Source organism: Mesitornis unicolor, unplaced genomic scaffold (assembly GCF_000695765.1).
Source record: "Mesitornis unicolor isolate BGI_N332 unplaced genomic scaffold, ASM69576v1 scaffold40574, whole genome shotgun sequence".
Lineage (NCBI taxonomy): Eukaryota > Metazoa > Chordata > Aves > Mesitornithiformes > Mesitornithidae > Mesitornis > Mesitornis unicolor.
In genome coordinates, this window is record NW_010182915.1 from 50,359 (window position 1) to 69,313 (window position 18,955).

General features: G+C 44.0%; 1 protein-coding gene across 1 annotated transcript; it reads left to right on the forward strand.

The window, feature by feature from the left end:
- Positions 1 to 3,521: 3,521 nt before the first annotated feature.
- Positions 3,522 to 18,805, forward strand: LOC104540203 (vitellogenin-2-like). Its single transcript, XM_010183943.1, has 27 exons — positions 3,522 to 3,561; positions 3,923 to 3,943; positions 4,157 to 4,308; positions 6,138 to 6,389; positions 6,523 to 6,684; positions 6,813 to 6,961; positions 7,373 to 7,523; positions 7,620 to 7,777; positions 7,860 to 8,025; positions 8,521 to 8,646; positions 9,705 to 9,923; positions 10,340 to 10,557; positions 10,662 to 10,759; positions 11,182 to 11,306; positions 11,953 to 12,054; positions 12,636 to 12,755; positions 12,856 to 13,045; positions 13,384 to 13,477; positions 14,220 to 14,405; positions 14,600 to 14,744; positions 15,518 to 15,746; positions 15,835 to 16,010; positions 16,266 to 16,586; positions 16,951 to 16,998; positions 17,158 to 17,241; positions 18,356 to 18,568; positions 18,659 to 18,805. The coding sequence occupies exons 1-27, from the start codon at positions 3,522 to 3,524 to the stop codon at positions 18,803 to 18,805; spliced, it is 4,092 nt and encodes a 1,363-aa protein (XP_010182245.1).
- Positions 18,806 to 18,955: the final 150 nt, after the last annotated feature.

An 18,955-nucleotide genomic window follows, 5' to 3' on the forward strand; every position in this document is an offset into this window, starting at 1 on the left:
GAATAAGCCTGGCTCTCATTCCATGGATAAGGCTGCTCTGAGGGAGTCAAGAACGTGTTATGTTCCTGATGCATCGCATGAAGAAGCTAGCATGAATCGGGGATCTTTGAACAGGACATGGTAGCGTTACCCAAATACACCACCTGCGAAAGGGTCCAAAGCAGAGCCAGACCCCTGCACTTTGGGTGAGATGCCCAGCCTCTGTGCCCAGCGTGAACCCTTGCTGCGGCCACCATCAGCAGGTGGGCTCTGCCTCTTGCCCACCCACTGCAGGGGGTGGTGATGTCTGCGTGGGCGCAGTGAGGGATGTTCTTGTCTGCTGTGTGAGTGCTGGAGCCCAAAGGATTCCAGCAGATCTGGAAGATGTTTCCTGTTTCCTCTAAGGCTGTGCTTGCATGCTGGGTGAATTTGTTTTTCAGAGAATTGCTTTAGGAGATGGTGTAGACATAACCATTGACATTCATGGGATTGCTGACAGCATAAGTTGTCAGGAGTTTTGCACAAATTTCAGTAGAAATGGTATTGTACCTCAAGTTGATCTGCCTTAATTCATCAGTGTTCTCCCAATTAATACACACATAACCAGCCATTTTTATTACTGACTGAACACACATTCATTTATTTTGTATTTAAGTGTGTTAATGCAAAGCAGAATGTGATCCTACTGATTTGTTTAAAATGTAGATCTTTGGTAAATTAAAGAGAAGCAAGTTATTTGGTTCTTAAAATCAGTAGAAACCAGTGAAGAAAAATGACGCTTACCTATGACCACGTAGGGTGGAGGAGTAATCACTGGCTAGTTTTTGAAAACACTCGAGAATATTCTGTAAAAATTGTCATTTTGCTTTCCCCAGCAGCTTTGGTATCTTCAATGCATGCACGTATGTGAGTTTTAAAGTTTGGGAAATTAATGTCCTCAGTAACAAATGGATTATGTTTGAAAGACAGGCATAAATACACAGTTATACACAGTTTAAATGCTGTCATGGTACCTTGTGCTGCAAAGTGATGGGAAGCTGACAGCAGGCAGTGTTTGGGCACTATCCAGCAGCATTAAAGCCATGAGCTGGTGGGTTTGCTGCTTGTCTGGAAGTCACACAGAGCAGTGACGGGAAGCACAGACTTCCCAGGTAACCCCTGAGGCTGAATCCAGCAGCAGCTGGGCCTTTGCATGACCCATGGAGACCCTTGGGTGAGCATGACCCAACCACCACGGCTGCTGGAGCACCTGTGGGACTGCAGGGGGATGCGGGCTGTGGGTGCATACCTTGGACAGGGCTGCAGGGAGGCCTCAGCCAGCCTCTGCCCATCTCCCCCACTGCCATTGCAGAGAGAGTTGAACACAGCTGGAAGGAAATGCTATCCAGGGCAGGTCCTGGGCACAGCAAAGGTGTCTGTCACTTTCACAGTTTTCTTAGGATTTTTTTCCCTTTCTCTTTTTAATTCAGGTTTTATCCTTCAGAGAAATATGAAGTGTGAGAGCACTGTGAGTGTACAGGGGAACAGGCTGGGAGCTTAAATTGCTCTTGATGTACTGAAGAAATTATCTAGAAAATAAGAAGGTTCGGTTCTATAAGGAAACCCCCAAAGTTGAAGCCCTCACTAACAGGTTTTGCCCACACCTGGAACAGAGGCACAGGTGATCCCATCCTGTGCAGCAGCATGGCCAGAGTGCCCAGGGAGGCAGCGTTTGCTGACCAAAGCAGGGTGTGGGATGTGGGCAGGATTCTGTGAGCCCCAGGCTGGGGATTTAGAGGAGACCCTGCCCTTGCAGCTAGGCACAGCCCACACAGCTCCCAGGATGAGGACCCTTATTTTGAGGAATGTAACAGGTCATGGTGTCACTGTTACAGTGTGGTGTTTCAGCAATGTAGTGTTACTATTTTGAGACACTTAATACAAGTATTGTTGCATTTAATCTGCCATCACGGCAGTGCTCTTCTGCTTGCACTGCCACTGACCCAGAGTCCTTGCTGACTGCAAGGTGTTTTTAAAAAACAAGCCAACCTGTGCATCTGCGTATAGTTATGCCATAATACATTGGCTTTTGAGCCTAAATTACCGGTCATCAGTAGCTGTGTACTCAAATCCTGTAGCTACATTTATCAAATGTCCAAAGACGTGACACAATTGATTAGTGAATGGCTTGGCTTTTCTATCATGTGCTATTAGTTTTACAAGGTAAAGGGGTTAAAGCAAATGGGACCAGAATATAGTGCCAGCAAAAACACGGTGAAGTATTTGCCATGCTTCAAAAATGTTTTGTTTTTTACCCTAGAGGTGCAGTCTAGGAACAAAATCCAGAGCTTGTCAGACATTATAAATTATATCCCAACTGCTGATTATTAAAAAAAAAAAAAAAAAAAATCAGCTGCAGAGCATTATGAAAACTCAGCTGTCGTGGATAGGAGCCACTGATCTGTTGATGAGAAGCTGAATCCAGTCCCTTCCCACAGAAAGCTGGGCAGAAGTGTCAGTTCTCCACGCACCGAGGAGAAGGTTGGTGGGCAAATGGTGGCTGTGTGGTGCCAATGTGAACCTCTCTGTCCCGGGGCTGCTGTAACCCTCTCCATGCACGTTCCTGACTGGAGCGGTGTCGGTGCTGTGGGGAGCTGAGGGACCCAGAGACCAGGCCAAGGCCTGAAGCTAAGAGCAGCCTCAGGGGCCTGTGGGGCTGCCTCCAAAGGGACAGGGAAAATGCTGGCCGACAGGAGAAGGGGGTTCTGTTGTGGGGTGAAGATGATGACCCTTGTTGCGTGACGTGAAATGAGTTTGGTTGAACCGCGCATTTTACTCCTCTGTAAACGGAGGCTTGCGTCTGTAAGGCCCGTCAGCCTCACCTGTTCCACCTAGCGGGGGCAGCCCTCACCAGCACCCTCCCATGGCTCTTTGCATGGGTGAAAGGAGCTGATGCGTTAGCCCCGTGAGAAAAGGCAGATGAGGGAAGCATGAACATCAGCCGAGTTTAGCCATGACCTTTGTGACAATGAGGGGAGGTTTGTGTCTCTGGCTGAAGTCCCCACCCCTGTGGGTGACAGCTTGTCCTCTTGCAGCAGGGCAGGAATCATTGCGGTGTCACAGGAGGGCTGCCCTAGGATTTTGCACAATCCTGCTGGGGCACTATCAGTTAGATAAGCTGTGTGCCTGATGGCCAGGTCAGGATAACCTGGGCAAAATCGGCACAAGGCTGCAATAGTACTGGCTGCTTCCAGAGAATAAGGATAATTTGTATCTTCTCTTACATAATAAATATTTTGGCTTTAGCTATGTTTTAATACTTCTAAGCACTTTTTTCAAAAGATATTTCCAGTATATTCAGTTGGTGAAATGAGAACAAAAGTGTTTGTGATGGTTTTGGCTCAGCAATAACAGCTGGTGCCTTGTCCTCGACCTTCCCCTCTCCCTCATAGGGTTTGAGTGATTGATAAAAAGTTAATAACTCAACAAAATTCACTGTGCCTGTTAATAATTCTTCTATAAAAGCCACGAATTTTCCCCTGCAGTCTTCAATCACTTTTAGCATGAAGGGATTCATCCTGGCCCTGGTACTCGCCCTCGTGGGTAAGTTGAAACTTTACTATCATTGCTGAGTTGTGATGGCCACTGTGGTCCTGAGCAAACTGCATCTCCTTGGGGCCTTTCAGGGATAGTTACAGTTTAATTTGCTGAAGCCTCCTTATTACTTTGGCTTTAAGTTATTAGATTTCTATGCCTGATCTTAGCAGCAGGGGAAAAGCCAAGCAAGCAGCAGCTAGCAAGGGGGTTGACATGGGCTTGGTGTCTCAAGGGCGTGGGGTGCACCCTGGGAGCCCATTACTGGTTGCTTGCCAACCATTAGCACACTGAGTAAATCTGTAATAAATGAAAGGATCCACAGAGATGGGGGCATTTCTCATGTATCCTTCTCTTTCCTCCCACACAGGGGCCCAGAAGCAGGACCTCGGTAAGTGTGCTGCCATCCATGCTGCCCTTTCCTATGGCCGTGCCTTGCCAACTCTTTGCACTGATTTTTTGGCATTAGCAGTTTTAGCTTTTTTTGCTAGGATAGTTCTTGCAAGTAACATCCCAACAGTCACAGCGAAGGAGATGTTTCTGTTTTTTTGTGGTTTTTTTGTTGTTTTTTTTTTGTTTTTTTTGTTTGTTTTTTTTTAAATAGAGCCTGTTTTTCATATTGGCAAGACCTACCAGTATGGCTACGAAGGCGTTATCCAGCACTGGTTGCCCAGCAGAGGCCTAGCGATGGCAGGGGTGAGGCTAACCTGCAAGCTGGAGATCAGCTGTGTCTCTCGCAGTGACCACCTTCTCCAGGTAAATCATCATGGCTGTGGGAACCCACCCACTTGCCACATCACACAACTGCAGATGTTCAGTTCATACCTCCAGGGTGGTGAAAACAATGACAAAAAGATGCAGAGCTCACACGAAAGCTTAGGGCCCTTCCTGATGTGAAGATGACCTCGGAAGCCCAGTATCAGACCAAGTGGCTTTGTTCGGGCAGTGATGATTTTCTCGGCGCGGGCAGAGATGTGGGCACGGGCACTGAGCTTTGCACCCCATACCCTCAAGCTGTGCTGTGGGATAGCTGAGGCACCGCTGGAGTGTCTGCAGCTGTAGCCAAACTGCTTTGGGTTACGGTTAGTGACCTACAGACAGCACCACAGCCTTCATCGCAGTCTGCACTGAAGGATGGAGCCAGAGCTGCTCCAGTTCTGCTGCCATCGGTACCTGAACCCCCTTGACTAAAGCTGCCTTAGGATCATCTCCATGTGGAACTATGACAGGCAGCTACTTTAAAGAAATGTCCTTAAGATCGTTTTACTAAGGCAATACTAAGCTTGAGTATGAAAATGAGAATTCAAGCATGAAATGTCCATGTTTTTCAACCTGGTCTATAGGCTGAGAAAAGCTTGACACTGGAATTAAGCTGTCACATGAGAAAGTACCATCTGTCTCCATTATCTTCCTTTTGATATTCTTCACACAGGCATTAATTCAAATGTGAAGAATTCTAATGGTAATGTTTCTGCTTGGCATAATGATGACAGATCTGGTAGTGCTGTTACTCATTGAAAAGATTAAACCAAACAGCTTAAAATACTGACATGGAATGAAAGATCACAGAAAACGGATCTAGAAGACACCATGTGGGGAGAGAACTGTAAGAAGGCACTTAGTGCTCATTCTAGGAGTTTATTCAACCTGTAATCCTGTGCATTTATTACTGAATCAACGTGAAGTTGAGTATCTATTATCAGACTTTGCACACTGCTACATTTACAGGCTCTGTGTAACCTTGCTAGAGTTGCTGTAACTTTTTAGCAATTGCTGACAATAGTCTTGAGTAGGATTTATTTTGAGAAAATGTGAAAAGAGGCAAGTCATCCTTGCAGCATTAATTATAAATGCCAGAAATGAAATACGGCACTAAAATCACACAATTTCCCTCCATGCGGGATCATGTAATTTTATGTATGAGGGTGAGAGAGCTGTGTGTATGTGTGTGCGACTAGATATGTGTGTGCACGCAGGCACAGATTTCCCACTAGGTAGCAGTCAAGGACTTGTGTGCAAGCTTTGCAGTTTGATAAGCACAATATGATGACAGCCACTTCCAAAGAAAGAGACGTCAGCTCCTGCTGGGCCATCTCCTGTGCGAGGTCCTGCAGTCACCTCTGCTTCCCCATCAGCTGTGCTGCGGTTTAGGTGCTCTGGGACGGGCTGGATCAGAAACAGCAGCCACAATAGTCCCCATGTGTTTAGACAGGCAGCTTGAGCAATGGCTTGCTTGCCTTGAAGATTGAAGGCACGTCTCACTGGACATCTGGGGAAAACGAGTGAGTGTCCTTTCTGTTCAGATTGCTGGCAGCTGGTATTTCACTCACCCAGCAAGCTTCACCAGACGTGATGAAGTTTTGAATGCTGCTTGCACAATCTTATTTTTCTGGCAGAAATCCTTCATGGAAATCGCATTTTCAAAGACACTTCCTAGGCCCAGCACAGGAGTCTGAGGAGGAAAACGTTTCTGCAGTGTTGGACAAGTGGTCTGTGTTTGGCCACGGATTGAAAGAGCCCAGTTTCCCTTTTATTGCACTATTTCAAACTGATGGTGAATTTTGTTTTCCTAATTTTGTTCACAGATTCGATCACCAATGATGGAGGAATACAATGGCTTCTGGCCCACAGACCACTTCACACCATCTTCGAGGCTCACAGACACCATTGCTGCATGCTTCAGCCAAGCCTTTAAATTTGAATACACTGAGGGAAGGGTTGGAAGTATTTTTGCCCCTGAGGACTGTCCCATCCTTTGCATTAACCTAGTGAGAGGGATACTGAATGTGCTGCAGATAACCATCAAAAAGACACAAAATGTTTATGAACTACAGGAGGTTTGTTTTTTCCATTCCAATTTTACTCTCATTTTAGTAACTTGCCTGTATATACATTTCCCAGACACTTTTCTTTGACCTATGTATTGCTGTTTTAAGTGGAAAGTTCACTGTGTTTAATCAATACTCACAGGCTGGGATTGAAGGCATCTGCCAAACCAGATACGTTATCCAGGATGACAGAAAGAATAACCGTGCCATCATTTCCAAAAGCAAGGACCTGATGGACTGCCAGGATAAAGTGGTGAAGAACATAGGAATAGCGTACATCCGCCCCTGCCCCACCTGCCCCCTGGTACGAGCAGTAAGGAGCCCTACTGCCACACTCGGGCATCGCACTGATGCTCGTAGGGAGCTTGGCTTGTTTGTGTCAGTTAACTGCTACCCATTTGTATTTCTAAGTGGGTCTCTTTGCACTTCTAGAAAGCCAGAAACATTAAGGGCACAGCGATGTACACTTACAAGATGAAGTATTATGACAGCGGGGCCTTGGTGACATCTGCTGCATCCGAGCAGGTGTACCTGATCTCTCCCTTCAATGAACCCAAGGGGGTAGCAGTCATGGAGGCAAGGTAGGCACCGTGCATGTCCTTAGCCTGGCTGTGATTATCAGAGCCAGGAGGAGATGTTGAAAACGTATTTACTGTTGATTTGTGAGTTAACAAGAAGAATCTGGCCTGTAGGCTGCCAAGGGTCAAGGCACCACGGATTCCTCCAGGTCCTGTGCCCTGCTGTCTGGGGCCATCCGAAACTTTTGTCCAACCTCTGAGAGATTTTGGCAAACTCTAATGAAAGCTCTTGCCAGTCCTATGACATTTCCAGGTAATCCTAAGCAATACATACACAGAGAAGTGCATAATCCATTTGTGGTCAATGCAATGGTCCCGCTGGGCACCTCTCAGTCTGCTCCAGCCACTGTACATGTCTTCCACCCACACAATGTGGTTAAAGGCTACTGATGCATTTCCTTCTTTTCCTTGAAGACAAGAACTGTCTCTGGTTGACATTAAAAGGACTCCTATCAGTGCACCAAAAACTCCGCTGCAAAACCAGGGAAGTCTTCGTTATCAGTTTGCAGGAGAGCTACTCCAGATGCCAATTCCTCTAGTAAGGATTACCAATCCTGATTTACAGGTATTAGAGGCTTACTTTTCATACTTTTCCATTATTTACAAGGTTAACAGGTCATCACATAATGGATCCTTCCAACTGTCTGTTTTTTTCCCGTAGTTAACAGAAACACTGCGACAATTAGTTCAGAATAATGAGGAAGGAGCCACTAAAGAAGCTTCAGTCAAGTTCTTACAAATGGTCCAGCTTTTCCGTATAGTGACCCTTGATCAAATCAACTCTTTGTGGATGCAGTTGGCCAATGGCCTTCCCTACAGGTAACTGTGTTGCCTTCAGCCAGGATTTCTGATCAGAGGCATCCTGGGCAATGGGGATAATGAATCCTGATCTCCCTGGCAGGCGCTGGTTCCTGAGTGCCGTCTGCGCTGCTGGAGCTACCGACACATTCAGATTCCTGAAGCAAAAAGTTCATGATGAGCAGCTAAACATCTGGGAAGCAGCTGCAACTCTCCCGCTCGCCTTCCATTTCGTTACACCCAACAAGCAAACCCTAGACGTTGCCTCAGTGAGTAAAGATTGTTCCATTTCCCTCTTGCTCCTCTTTAAAGGTGAATTCACAGGATTGCAAGTGAAAGGTACAACGTATTTACCTCTGAATTTGTAAAATGCAAGGTATTAGCAAAAATGGGGAATGCTTTAGAAAATTCTTCTGAAAAATGTTTCCAAACGCTTGTTGCCAAAATTTTTTAATGTTTTTGATATCTGATGTTTAAACTCACAGATTCTAGGAAAATTGCTACTGATTTCTTTTTGCCAAAATATTTTTTTTAAATAGTTAAAATAAAAAAATAGTAACGTAATTAAAATCTTAAGTACATATAGTATAACTGGAGCACGTTGATTTACTTTTATTGTAGCTGAATGACTAGCATTTAACTTCTGAAAACATTTAGGAAAAATCCAAAGCAATTTTGTCTAATTATTTCTCAAATGTAATTTTCACTAAATACTAGAGATAATTACTAGCAACATTAATGACTGTTATTTCTTTCTGCTGCAGACTTTTCTGACCTGTCCTCAAATCCAGAAAGCACCAATACTTCGAACACTTGTTTACCTGGGATATGGTAGCATCGTAAATAAATACTGTGCTCAGTCTTCACTTTGTCCAGATGAACTTCTTCAGGTAGGTGATTCTCATTTCTTGTTTCATAAGAGGTGAAGACATTTTTTAAATATCTCTAATTTAACTCTCACATTGCTGACAGTTAGGTAATTAGCTGTTTACGTGCTTCACTCTTAGCTGTGTTTGCCTGCAAAATTGCAAAGACAGCATGAAACACCAAGCTGATGCCTTTGAAAAATCTGGTCTTAACAGTTCAGAATTTCAATTCTAAGTGGTAGAAGCCCATGGGGACAACGGATCCTGTAAACAACCTGAAACTCAGTTCAGGTATGACAAATTTAGGTTTAAAACAAAGTAATTATGTCTCTTCTCTTTACTTCTGCATGACATAGAGCATACTAAAAAGAGCGTGTATAAAAACGGCACTGAAGTGTGAATATAAGCAGAGTTCCTGATATGTCATAGATTAGGGCTTCCAAAGAGGCCCTGCTGCATAATTACATATCACTGTGACAAATATTCAGGACGTTGTCCTCAGTGCATCTCTGGCTCCTTACTCAGAAGACCTACAGCACTGAAACAACCTGCTGGTGTTTGACAAGTGTTTAGATCTTCCAAAAAAGAATGAAACAAAGCCAAGCCACCAGGAGGATAATTTGTTGTCTCGGAACATGAAAACGGTTTAAGTGAACTTGCTATTGCTATAGGAGGTGAAAAATAGACAAGTGCTCCTTTGGCAGCAGAGACCTCGGTGGCTGCAGGTTGGCAGAGCTGACGGAGGTGCCCCGGGGAACGACTGAACCTGGCATCAGCTTGGGCTGCTCCTAAACTTGCAACAGACCCCTTGCGCAGACATCCACCTAGGAGTACCTACTACGCTCAGGCACAATTTAAAATCAGTTACAACACTGTGTAAGGAGAAAATCAAGTTTCCTTTTATGTTCCACGTTTGGCATCCTGACAAAGATGGTGAGATTTTTTCCTGGGATTAAAATCTGAACATCTTTACTCAGGGCTTTGCACTAGTAGTTGTTTTGTTTGCTGTGGTAATGCATATTTTTATGCATTATTACAAGTTTGTCACCTGATAAGATTAATACAGACTGCTATGTTTTCAGCCACTCCATGACCTTGCTACTGAAGCCACCAGCAAAGGCAGCGCCAAAGACATGGCCTTGGCCCTGAAAGCCATAGGCAATGCAGGAGAGCCGGCCAGCCTCAAACGCATGCTGAAGTTTTTGCCAACATTTTCACCTGCTGCAGCTTCATTGCCGAGCAGAATTCATGCTGCTGCCGTGTTGGCCTTGAGGAAAATCGCCAGAAAAGACCCTGCAAAAGTAACTGAAATTATTATTTAAACAAATGTCTTAAGTGGGTATGATTTCGGTTGATTTAGCGATGCAGGGATAATAAAGCCATCAGGTAATGTTCACAGCTCTGGGTAGATTACCCAGTTACTAAGAACAGTAGTATTTCCATACTGCAAATTCCTGACATCACCTTGTCTTTGTGGATGTCCTGGGAAAAGGGCTGCTTTAGTCATGGCCCAGCAGTCACTGGGCCCATTGCTAATGGCTGTTTCTTCCAGCCCTCTTCACTGCACACTCAGCAGTATCTTCACTTTCAGTGACAGGCCCCATGCTCAAGTCTCTGTTTAGGGTTTTGTTCGCCATTCACTGCAGATCACACATGCATGGTTTAGGACCCACTGAGATGTTATGAGGTACTCGCAGGTTGTATCTTTCTCCTCTAGGTAAGGGAGATCTCTCTCCAGGTCTTTATGGACAACACACTTGTTCCTAACGTCCGAATGGTAGCTTGCGTTGTCCTCTTCGAAACTAAGCCTGCTCTTCCAACTGTAACAGCTATGGCCAGCTCGCTGCTGACGGAGCCCAGCTTACAAGTAGCCAGTTTCACATACTCACACATGAAGGCTTTGGCAGTAGGCAGGATCCCACAACTCTATAAACTGTAAGTAGAGGACAAAGTACATTTTTTAGTTGCAAATTATGTTTTTCTTGCAGTTTTCTAAGAATTTGGTCACAGTTGACTACCTTCAACTCTTTATTACTTAGATCTGCTGCTTGCAACATTGCCATTAAACTTCTGAGCCCCAGACTTGACAGGCTGAGCTATCGTTACAGCAAGGTCGTCCATGTCGGTGGTTATTCCTGTGAGTACCAGGTGCCCTGTCCACTGCTTCAGCTTATTCAGCCAAATGCCTCTATTGTGCTCTGTGATTTTTATGCAAAATCCTATAATTGACTGTGAGTTTAATGTGCTTTTGAAATAGAAAAAGCACAAGAGCCTTCTAACGTGCAAAATCCCTCAAGGATGTCCTACTGCTCTCTGGGTATCAGTCGCAGAAAGCAGTGCCTGCACGTAGATTTAGGCCTCCTTCTTCAGTTACTGTGGTTGTGTTGACTCTGCCTTAGTACAAAGTTCTCTTGAGGTTGCAAACTTGAGGACGTGTGGGACTGAATCCCGGCAGAACCCCTTGTGATCTACTATAGCACGTGCCTAAGGTAGTTTACATGTACCAGACACTTCAGAGGCCCTAACCAAAATTTCTGCTGCTTTTTATTCCTGTGATAGCTGAATATCAGGCTGGTGCCATTTGGAGGGTCTATCTAATGAACAGTCCCAGCACCATGTTTCCATCTGATATAATCACAAAAGTAAGAGGATATTATGCAAATACTGCAACAGATATTATCGAGGTAAGTAGTTCAATGAAATAGCCAGCTACAGACAGTATTACTTGTTAAGCCATTTGGACTGTGATGTAGCGTTTAACTCCATCTCTAGCTGTAAGGGTGGATGTGGAAGAGAAAATGTAGGTAATCATTATGATTTTACTTAGGCTTCTTCTTTTATTTGGGTTTCTTGACACATACAGCAATCAATGAACGTATTCAGTATAGGCATGAAAATCTAGGACAGCAGAGGAAAGATTCTGCAGCAGAACATTAATCTGCCTACCTAAAGTCACACGGCATTGAGGGTATTTTGCGTAAGCACAAGAAAATAACATCCAAAATTAAATTTCAGCCAGTAGTGCAGCATGAAGGTCCACGTAACAGCACACAGGCATTTACTCAGCTTCTTGGGCAAGCTTTGCAGCCTGGGCTGAGCTCTGAACTGCCCAAAAATTATCCCTATTGACTAATTCAAAGCTGGCTCAGACCGTTCTCAGCATCTGCAGCCATAGCCGGCAGTCAGCTGCCAGGTAGACATGGCCTTATAAGTGCAATGGCTTCATGAAGTATGTATTTAGAGTGGCCTCGGTGAGAGTGATAGTAGGTACAAAGGTTTTTCTGGGCTCTCGTGTACGTGGGCTGTGACACCTGGCTTTGTTTCCTACAGGTGGCTCTCCGGTCACAAAGCCTAACCAAGCTTATCAGGAAGCAGAATATTCCCTTTGCTGAGTATGATACATACAAGGCACTGAAGGAACTCGGTAAAACGGTACGTCTCTATGCACCCTTCTGAGCTGTTTGCGATACACAGCTCTCACCAGCACCAGGGTTGCACCACCCACCCACCAAGCCATCCCTTTGGTGTTTCAGTGAGAAAGTCATCTGTTTGATCACAGAAAGATGTACTTACGCTGTACTTTCACTGTCAACAAATGCCACCTCTTCACTCAACATGTGTCAGCCCTTAATGTACAGTATAAAAGATGATGATGATGCTGGTAGCCAAAATTCATGTGTTTTAAAGCGTGTCTTAAAACAGAGTAAGTGGTTGCTCTTCTCTTTTAAAATTATTATTGAATAAGATTGTTTGCCTGTGAGTCCTTGGGTGTCACCCACTACCTACAGCAGCAGAAATTACCAAGCCCTTACCTCATCCTGGTGTGAGGAAACTCTCACTGAAGTCAGTTATGCAACATAAGAAGGGCGGCATTGGTTCAGGCCTGTGAGATGCCTGTTGGTTTTTTGGTCAGCATCCTTCAGATGGGATCTACTCTTCGCTAATACATTACTGTATTTTGAGTGACATTATCTGCTCCTTCCCTTTCTCCCTGTGTCTCTTTAACACCACAGCTTCTGGGATGGAAAGAACTGCCTCCTGAAGACCCTCTGTTGTCCGCTTCTGTCAAAGTATGGGGCCAGGAGATCGCCTTTGTTGACATTGATAAAGATGCCATTCAGGAGACCGTGATGGTACTGATAAGGCTGTTGACCTTTTTTGTCTGCAATGCTGAATAATTTCCCTTCTCTGACTCTTCTTACTTACTTACCTAACCTATTTCTCTGTTTTCAGAGTGTAACTGGATCATCAGACTGGCAGCCGGTGCTTAAAAAAGTGGTGGAAGAGGTCCAGCGAGGCATTTCAGGCCGATGGACCCTGCCGGTGATGGTGGGCGAGTTGAGGCACATTGTCCCCACGATGGTCGGCATGCCACTGGAGCTCAGTCTGTGTGGTGTCGCGCTGAGCCAGGCTGTGGCCTTCGGTGAGCTTGAAATGCCAAACTGAGCGGTTTCCCCACAATAATTGTGGGTCCAATCCCTCTCCTGAAATTAAATCCCTCTATGATCTTGAAAAATACTCTTGTAATGTGGAAATGTTAGCGTTCAGCTACCTCCACAGGGTTTGAGAAATAATTAGCGTGTTTCACCTGGGACATATTTGTAAAATTCTGGTTTGGAGTAGCAATCTTTAAATAATCACATAAAGTATTTCAAAATGTAAAAGCTCTGCCAATGTATTAACTACTCTGCTCATTGAAAACTTTCTATCTCCAGCATTTATTGTTTCTCTGTTCATATAATTCCCGTCTGTCTTTTGCAGTGGAAACACAGATATCACCACAACTGTCTGACAATTTTAGACCTTCACAGTTGCTGGAGACCAACATGGATATTCATGCTGACATCAAGCCAAAGTAAAAATGACACATATTTTCACGTACACAGAAGAATTTGTATTTATATTTGAAATAGATATGTAATCACCTGTTGTTATATAGGGATCTTACTTGTCCCACATTTGGAACAGCTGTGCTAGTTGAGAGCAGTGACATTGTGAGAGAGCAACACAGTCACCTGATGCTTTACAATGCTGCGAGCATTGCAAAATGTGCACTGTATCCCACAGGACACTTCTGCCACTGCTAAAAACACTCACATTTTTATCTGTTCAGTGGCTACAGACAGTAAGTAGTGAAGAGATATTTGCTTACATATGAACAGGTTATTACAAGTTCAACATAAAATTGCATCACCAGCAGGCACAACCTGGGCGGATTTCAGGGGAAAAAATGGACATGCTTCTGGATTTGCAAAACCGAAAGCAACAGTAATAATAACTATAATAGCAATAGCTGTGATTATGATTTATAAACTAGGCACAATATGAAGATAGAAGAATCTGTTGTTAGCTTGTCCTGAGACAATTGTATCGGTGACACAGCAGTGAGAGGGTCCATGTTAGCTTTGTTCATCGGATAAATCCCTTTACCTTTTCCAGTGGCACTTTTTAAAAATCTTGTTACAATACATCTCTTTGTCCATCAGTAGTCACTTTTACAATAAACAGAAGTGTGTGAAAATGCAGTTTTGCATTTCAAAGTTAAATATGTGCATACAAATATGTAATTATGCATGGTTTTATTTCCACTCTTTCAGGGCATACTCTCATATGATTGCAATGATGGGGATTAATACACAATACTTTCAGAGCGGTCTTGAATTTCATGCAGAGTTCAGTGCCAACACTACAATGAAGTTTGATGCCAGGATAAATATGAAAGAGAAAAATGTGAAGATCGAAACCCTTCCCTGCCGTCAGGAGGTTGAGCTTGCAGCTGTGAGGTACAGAAGAGCTTGTTGCATTTTGCTTGTGATGTGTTACTGATTGTGAGCTCCTTGTTATAATATCATGAACTTACAACTCCTTGATAGGCTCTGCCATTCCTTGGTGCTGCATAAAGCTTAGTATTGTCTTTTTTGCACAAGCAAAGACAATCAGGAGATGTTTACTTGTGTGCCGTTTACCACCTCCACAGGAGTGAAGTTTATGCTATTTCAAGGAATATGGAAGAAGTAGATTCCGAAAAGAAATCCCAGCTTCTCCCCAAGGAAGAAGTACCACGTGTTTCTGACCAGCCAGTTCGTCCATCAGAAAGATCTTCAGGACCTGGCAGCTGGAAGGTAAGGAGGCCTCTCACCTGTATTGCAGACAGGCAGAGAACTGACAGCTCCTCGGAGGGGCTGCGCACCCCCAACATAGCAGCTCACCAGATCACAGACAGAAACTGTGAGCTGCAGCAGCTGCCTGGCATATCCCAAGCCAAGTTAACAAAAGTCCCAATGGGTTCAAGATGTGATTATTCACAGTCTGCACACTCTCCTTGTCTCATGCAGGTAGGGTTGCTTTGACAGCATGTCTTCCTATTTCTTTGCAGTCATGAGGAGGGAATGTGAAATTCATAGCCTTTGTAAAGTATCCCTTTTTTTTCAATGCCAGAGCAATGTGGAAAAGATAGCTCTTGGGCAGGATGTACATTCTTCTTTCCAAATCCTGAGCTAATGCATGCAGTGGATTGCAGAAGCCCCTTCTCTGATGTGTTCTTCAGCTTCTGAGGCTGAAGTGCGAAGAATAGGTTGACATGCAACAGGAAGGCTAGTAGCACAAAACTGATGCGGAGAAATAGCCCCTCCAGAAAGCCCCACAGGTTCTCATTGGGAAGAACGTTTGTGAAGCGCTGCCTGGGAAAGGCCAAGCAGGAGAGCTGTCCTCTTCCACAAAACACTTTGGAGGAAACTCCACTGCTTCCAGTGCTTGATTATCTAATTTTAAGCAGTGCTGCCTTACTTAGGCAGGACTGTCATCACTCTTCGTTACTTGGAGGAAAATTTTAGGAGCTGGTGACAATTTTTTTTGTGGAAAATGTCATTACTTGTCATATTTTTGTTTCATGCAGCAAAGCAGTACTCCTAGTGTGATATCCAAAGGATACCAGCAAGGTTCAGAAGAGGCACATCACCACAGTGCAGGAGGAAGATTTTACACACACAACTTCTGTGGAAAGTTTGAGAGTTTGGGGTGTTCTGCTTGTCTCAGCTTAAAGTCACAAAATTTTGCTTTCTTAAGAAATACCTTTCTGCACAAATTAGCCGGAGAACTGGAAGCCAAAATAGTTTTGAAGCCAGGTACAGTCATGACAATAAGCTTTTCTGTCAATCTCTGTGAATGCTGGTCAAGCAGCACAACCTTGAAATGTAAGCATCTTCACTTTAGTTCATGCAGATGCTGATATTGACAAAATACAGCTGGAGATTCAGGCAGGATCCGAAGCGGCTTCCAAAATAATTGATGTAGCAAGCTCAGTGCCTGAGACAGAGGACGAGAGATTTCCATACGAGGATATAAAAGCTAAGCTGAAGGAGATTCTAGGCATTGAAAACGTGTTCAAGGTAAGAGACTTTGAGCATCGGAGAGGGAAATATTTTCCTTCAAATGAAGCCAAGGGTTGGAAAACTGGCATGGGAAAGCAAGGATTTGGGCTGGGAGGAATGAGTCTAGGTGAGTTCTAGTGCCGTTTCTACAGGGGGTATGTGTCCAGAAAAGTGCATGTCCTGGGAAGCCTGTGGTGAGCAGCTTGTCTGACACACAGAGAAATGTTACAGAACAAGCTATAAATTCATTATGCTTTGAACTGTTTTTTGGAGGTCGCAAATAAAACACGGCACCGTAGGAGACGGGTTCACAGAACAGACAACACTGCAGTTACAGACCTCTGGGCAGAGCCCAGTGCAACCCCCCTCTCCAGTTCATCCTCTTCTTTCACTGCTTCCTTTGCTGATGGCAAAGAGCCTGGAAAGGAAGACAAGAAAGGTGAAATAGGGCACTCTGGGAAGAAGCGTGGCAGCAATAGCAAGAGCAGCAGCAGCAGTGTCAGCTCTGCTAGCAGTAAAATCTGCAGCAGCAGCGGAGAAGACCACTCTGGAGACAGGCATTGCGGTGGGGACAGCGGACATTACAACCAACAGGTAATTCACCCGGGCTGGACTTTTTTACATAATTTGTAGTGACCGTTTTTGTACATCAGGAAACAGTGCCTATGGAGCACAGACCAAAGAGAGAGAAAACAGACTGTTGAGGGTGACTCTTTGCTGCAGGATGAACGAGGTAACCACCTAGCAGAACCTTCTCCGCTTTTGAACTTCTCTGGTCCTCTAAAGCATTTCAGTTCAGAAATTTCACATTTCAGAGGATTTCCGTTTAAAATGTTTTTTTAAAATTCATTTTGTTTAGCCTTTTTCCCATACTCTGTACTTAACTTTTTAATATATTTGTCAAAAGTTGGTTCTTTGTCTTCTCCTAGATCTTCTTACACACTATGTATCTTCACAGGCAAATCTACCCGTTTACCAGTTTTGGTTCAAGCCAGCAGATGAACAGGTACATTTACTGTTTATACTGTGAGCAGGGCCTACAACTGCTCTCACTAGCTTTGCTGCAATTAGAGCTTATTTCTCTGAGAATAAAAATACAAGACATTAATTCTGAAACAACTTCCAATGGTAAACAACCTGATTCAAGGTGATCCTCTTTTTGCAGTACCCAGGAAGGGAAGTCCTAAATGGCAGCATCAGCTCCTCCTCTTCAGTTAGTGATGAAGGCATCTCTGGAGCCATGTCTCAGGTGAGTGTCTTAATCTACAAGAAATAGAAACATTTAATTTGGATTTCCAGTTATTGTACATTTATAATAGAATAGGAAAAATATGGTGATTTAGCATATTAGATAATATACAGAGCGAAACGGAATTGTTTCCTGTTCTATAAAGGTAAGCACATTGGATAGTCATTGAATGTTTTTTAATATTCACTCAATATAGGCTACATTTTAAAATCAAACTGGAATTTATTGCTGTAAACGTTGAAATTTGTGTTATTCAGTAAATCACTGTAAAAATGAGAATGCTTTAGAAGTGCTTGTCTGCTTGATCCGAAGGTTGTTTCAGGTATATTTTTTTTATTGTGTGGGTCTCTGTAAAAGTTCAGGATTTGACTCTGCTACTCTTTTATTCATTAGGTACACATACACCTTATTCCTCACCCATAGCCTTGCTCCTTCCCTATTTCCCCTTAAGCCCTCGCCAAGCCTCTCTTACTTGAACCTTCTGTTGGTCTCCATCACTTGGACCTGGCAGTGCAGGGGGGACCCACTGCCCCACAGCTCATCCCACCCATGGGTCTCCCCTGGCCAGGTGGGAGCTCCTGCCCCACAGGTCAGGCAGGGCAGTCACAGCCCCAAGGCTCTGACTTTGACCGGGGCCATGTGCTGGTCCTCGTGCAAGCACCACACTTTGGACTGCCCTGAACAGATCCCTCTGTCAACACAAATTATCATGGTTTTAAACAGGTGGTCAAATGAATTTTCTCAAAAAGACTATTAGCTAAACTACAGGTTGGCAAGAGAGCAGTGTCGAGCTGGGGAATATTGGTTCTTTATACGGTGGGGTCCTACTCCTTATTCCTTTTGTTACACTGAAATCACTTTACAAAAAGATTCCCTGCTATTGTTTTACTTCCATAGGTCGCAACAGCTCTCCCTTGACAGACTGTGGCAAAACTACCACATATAGGAACCATATAGGTCACCTGATGATCTATGATGCTGTCCCATACTAACATAAAAAGACTTTTTTAATGAAACTTTTCCTTTACAAATACTTTTTATCTGTGGTTTTAATATAGTAATTTTAATGCTTTGTTTATGTCTCTGGTCTCTATTTCCTCTCTACTGACTTAAGCCTAAATTCTTGGGAGACAGCAAGCCACCAATTCTGGCTGCAGTCCTTCGTGCCATCCACAGAAATGGGCAACCGACGGGATTACAGCTTGTTCTGTACACTGATACACAGCCCACGAGATCGAGGATACAGATGTTTGTTTCAAGCATCACAGGATCAAGTAGATGGAAACTCTGTGCTGATGCTTCGGTAACAAGTTCTCATAAAGTACTGGTAAGTTTAAAATAAGGATCAGCTCAAATGTAAATGAAATATAATGGTCTTACTATGCTTTATACAAAAATATGTATTTCCCTCTACTAGGGTTCTCTTAAATGGGGAAAAGATTGCCAGGACTACCAGATTGCTACTCAGATTGCTACAGGGCAATTTGCTGCTTATCCAGCTATGCAGATGAAGCTGGAGTGGCCAGAAGTACCTTCGATAGTCCGAAAAACTGCAAGATGGTGAGACTTTACTTTAGTTTTTGTAAAGTTCACCTGTGACAATGTTCCACATAATTACAGATGCAGTTCTACAATTTTTGAGCTGGAAAATTTCCAGTGATTCAGTTCACATATGTGTCCATCCATGCTCAGGAAACTGGCTGCTACTGACCTG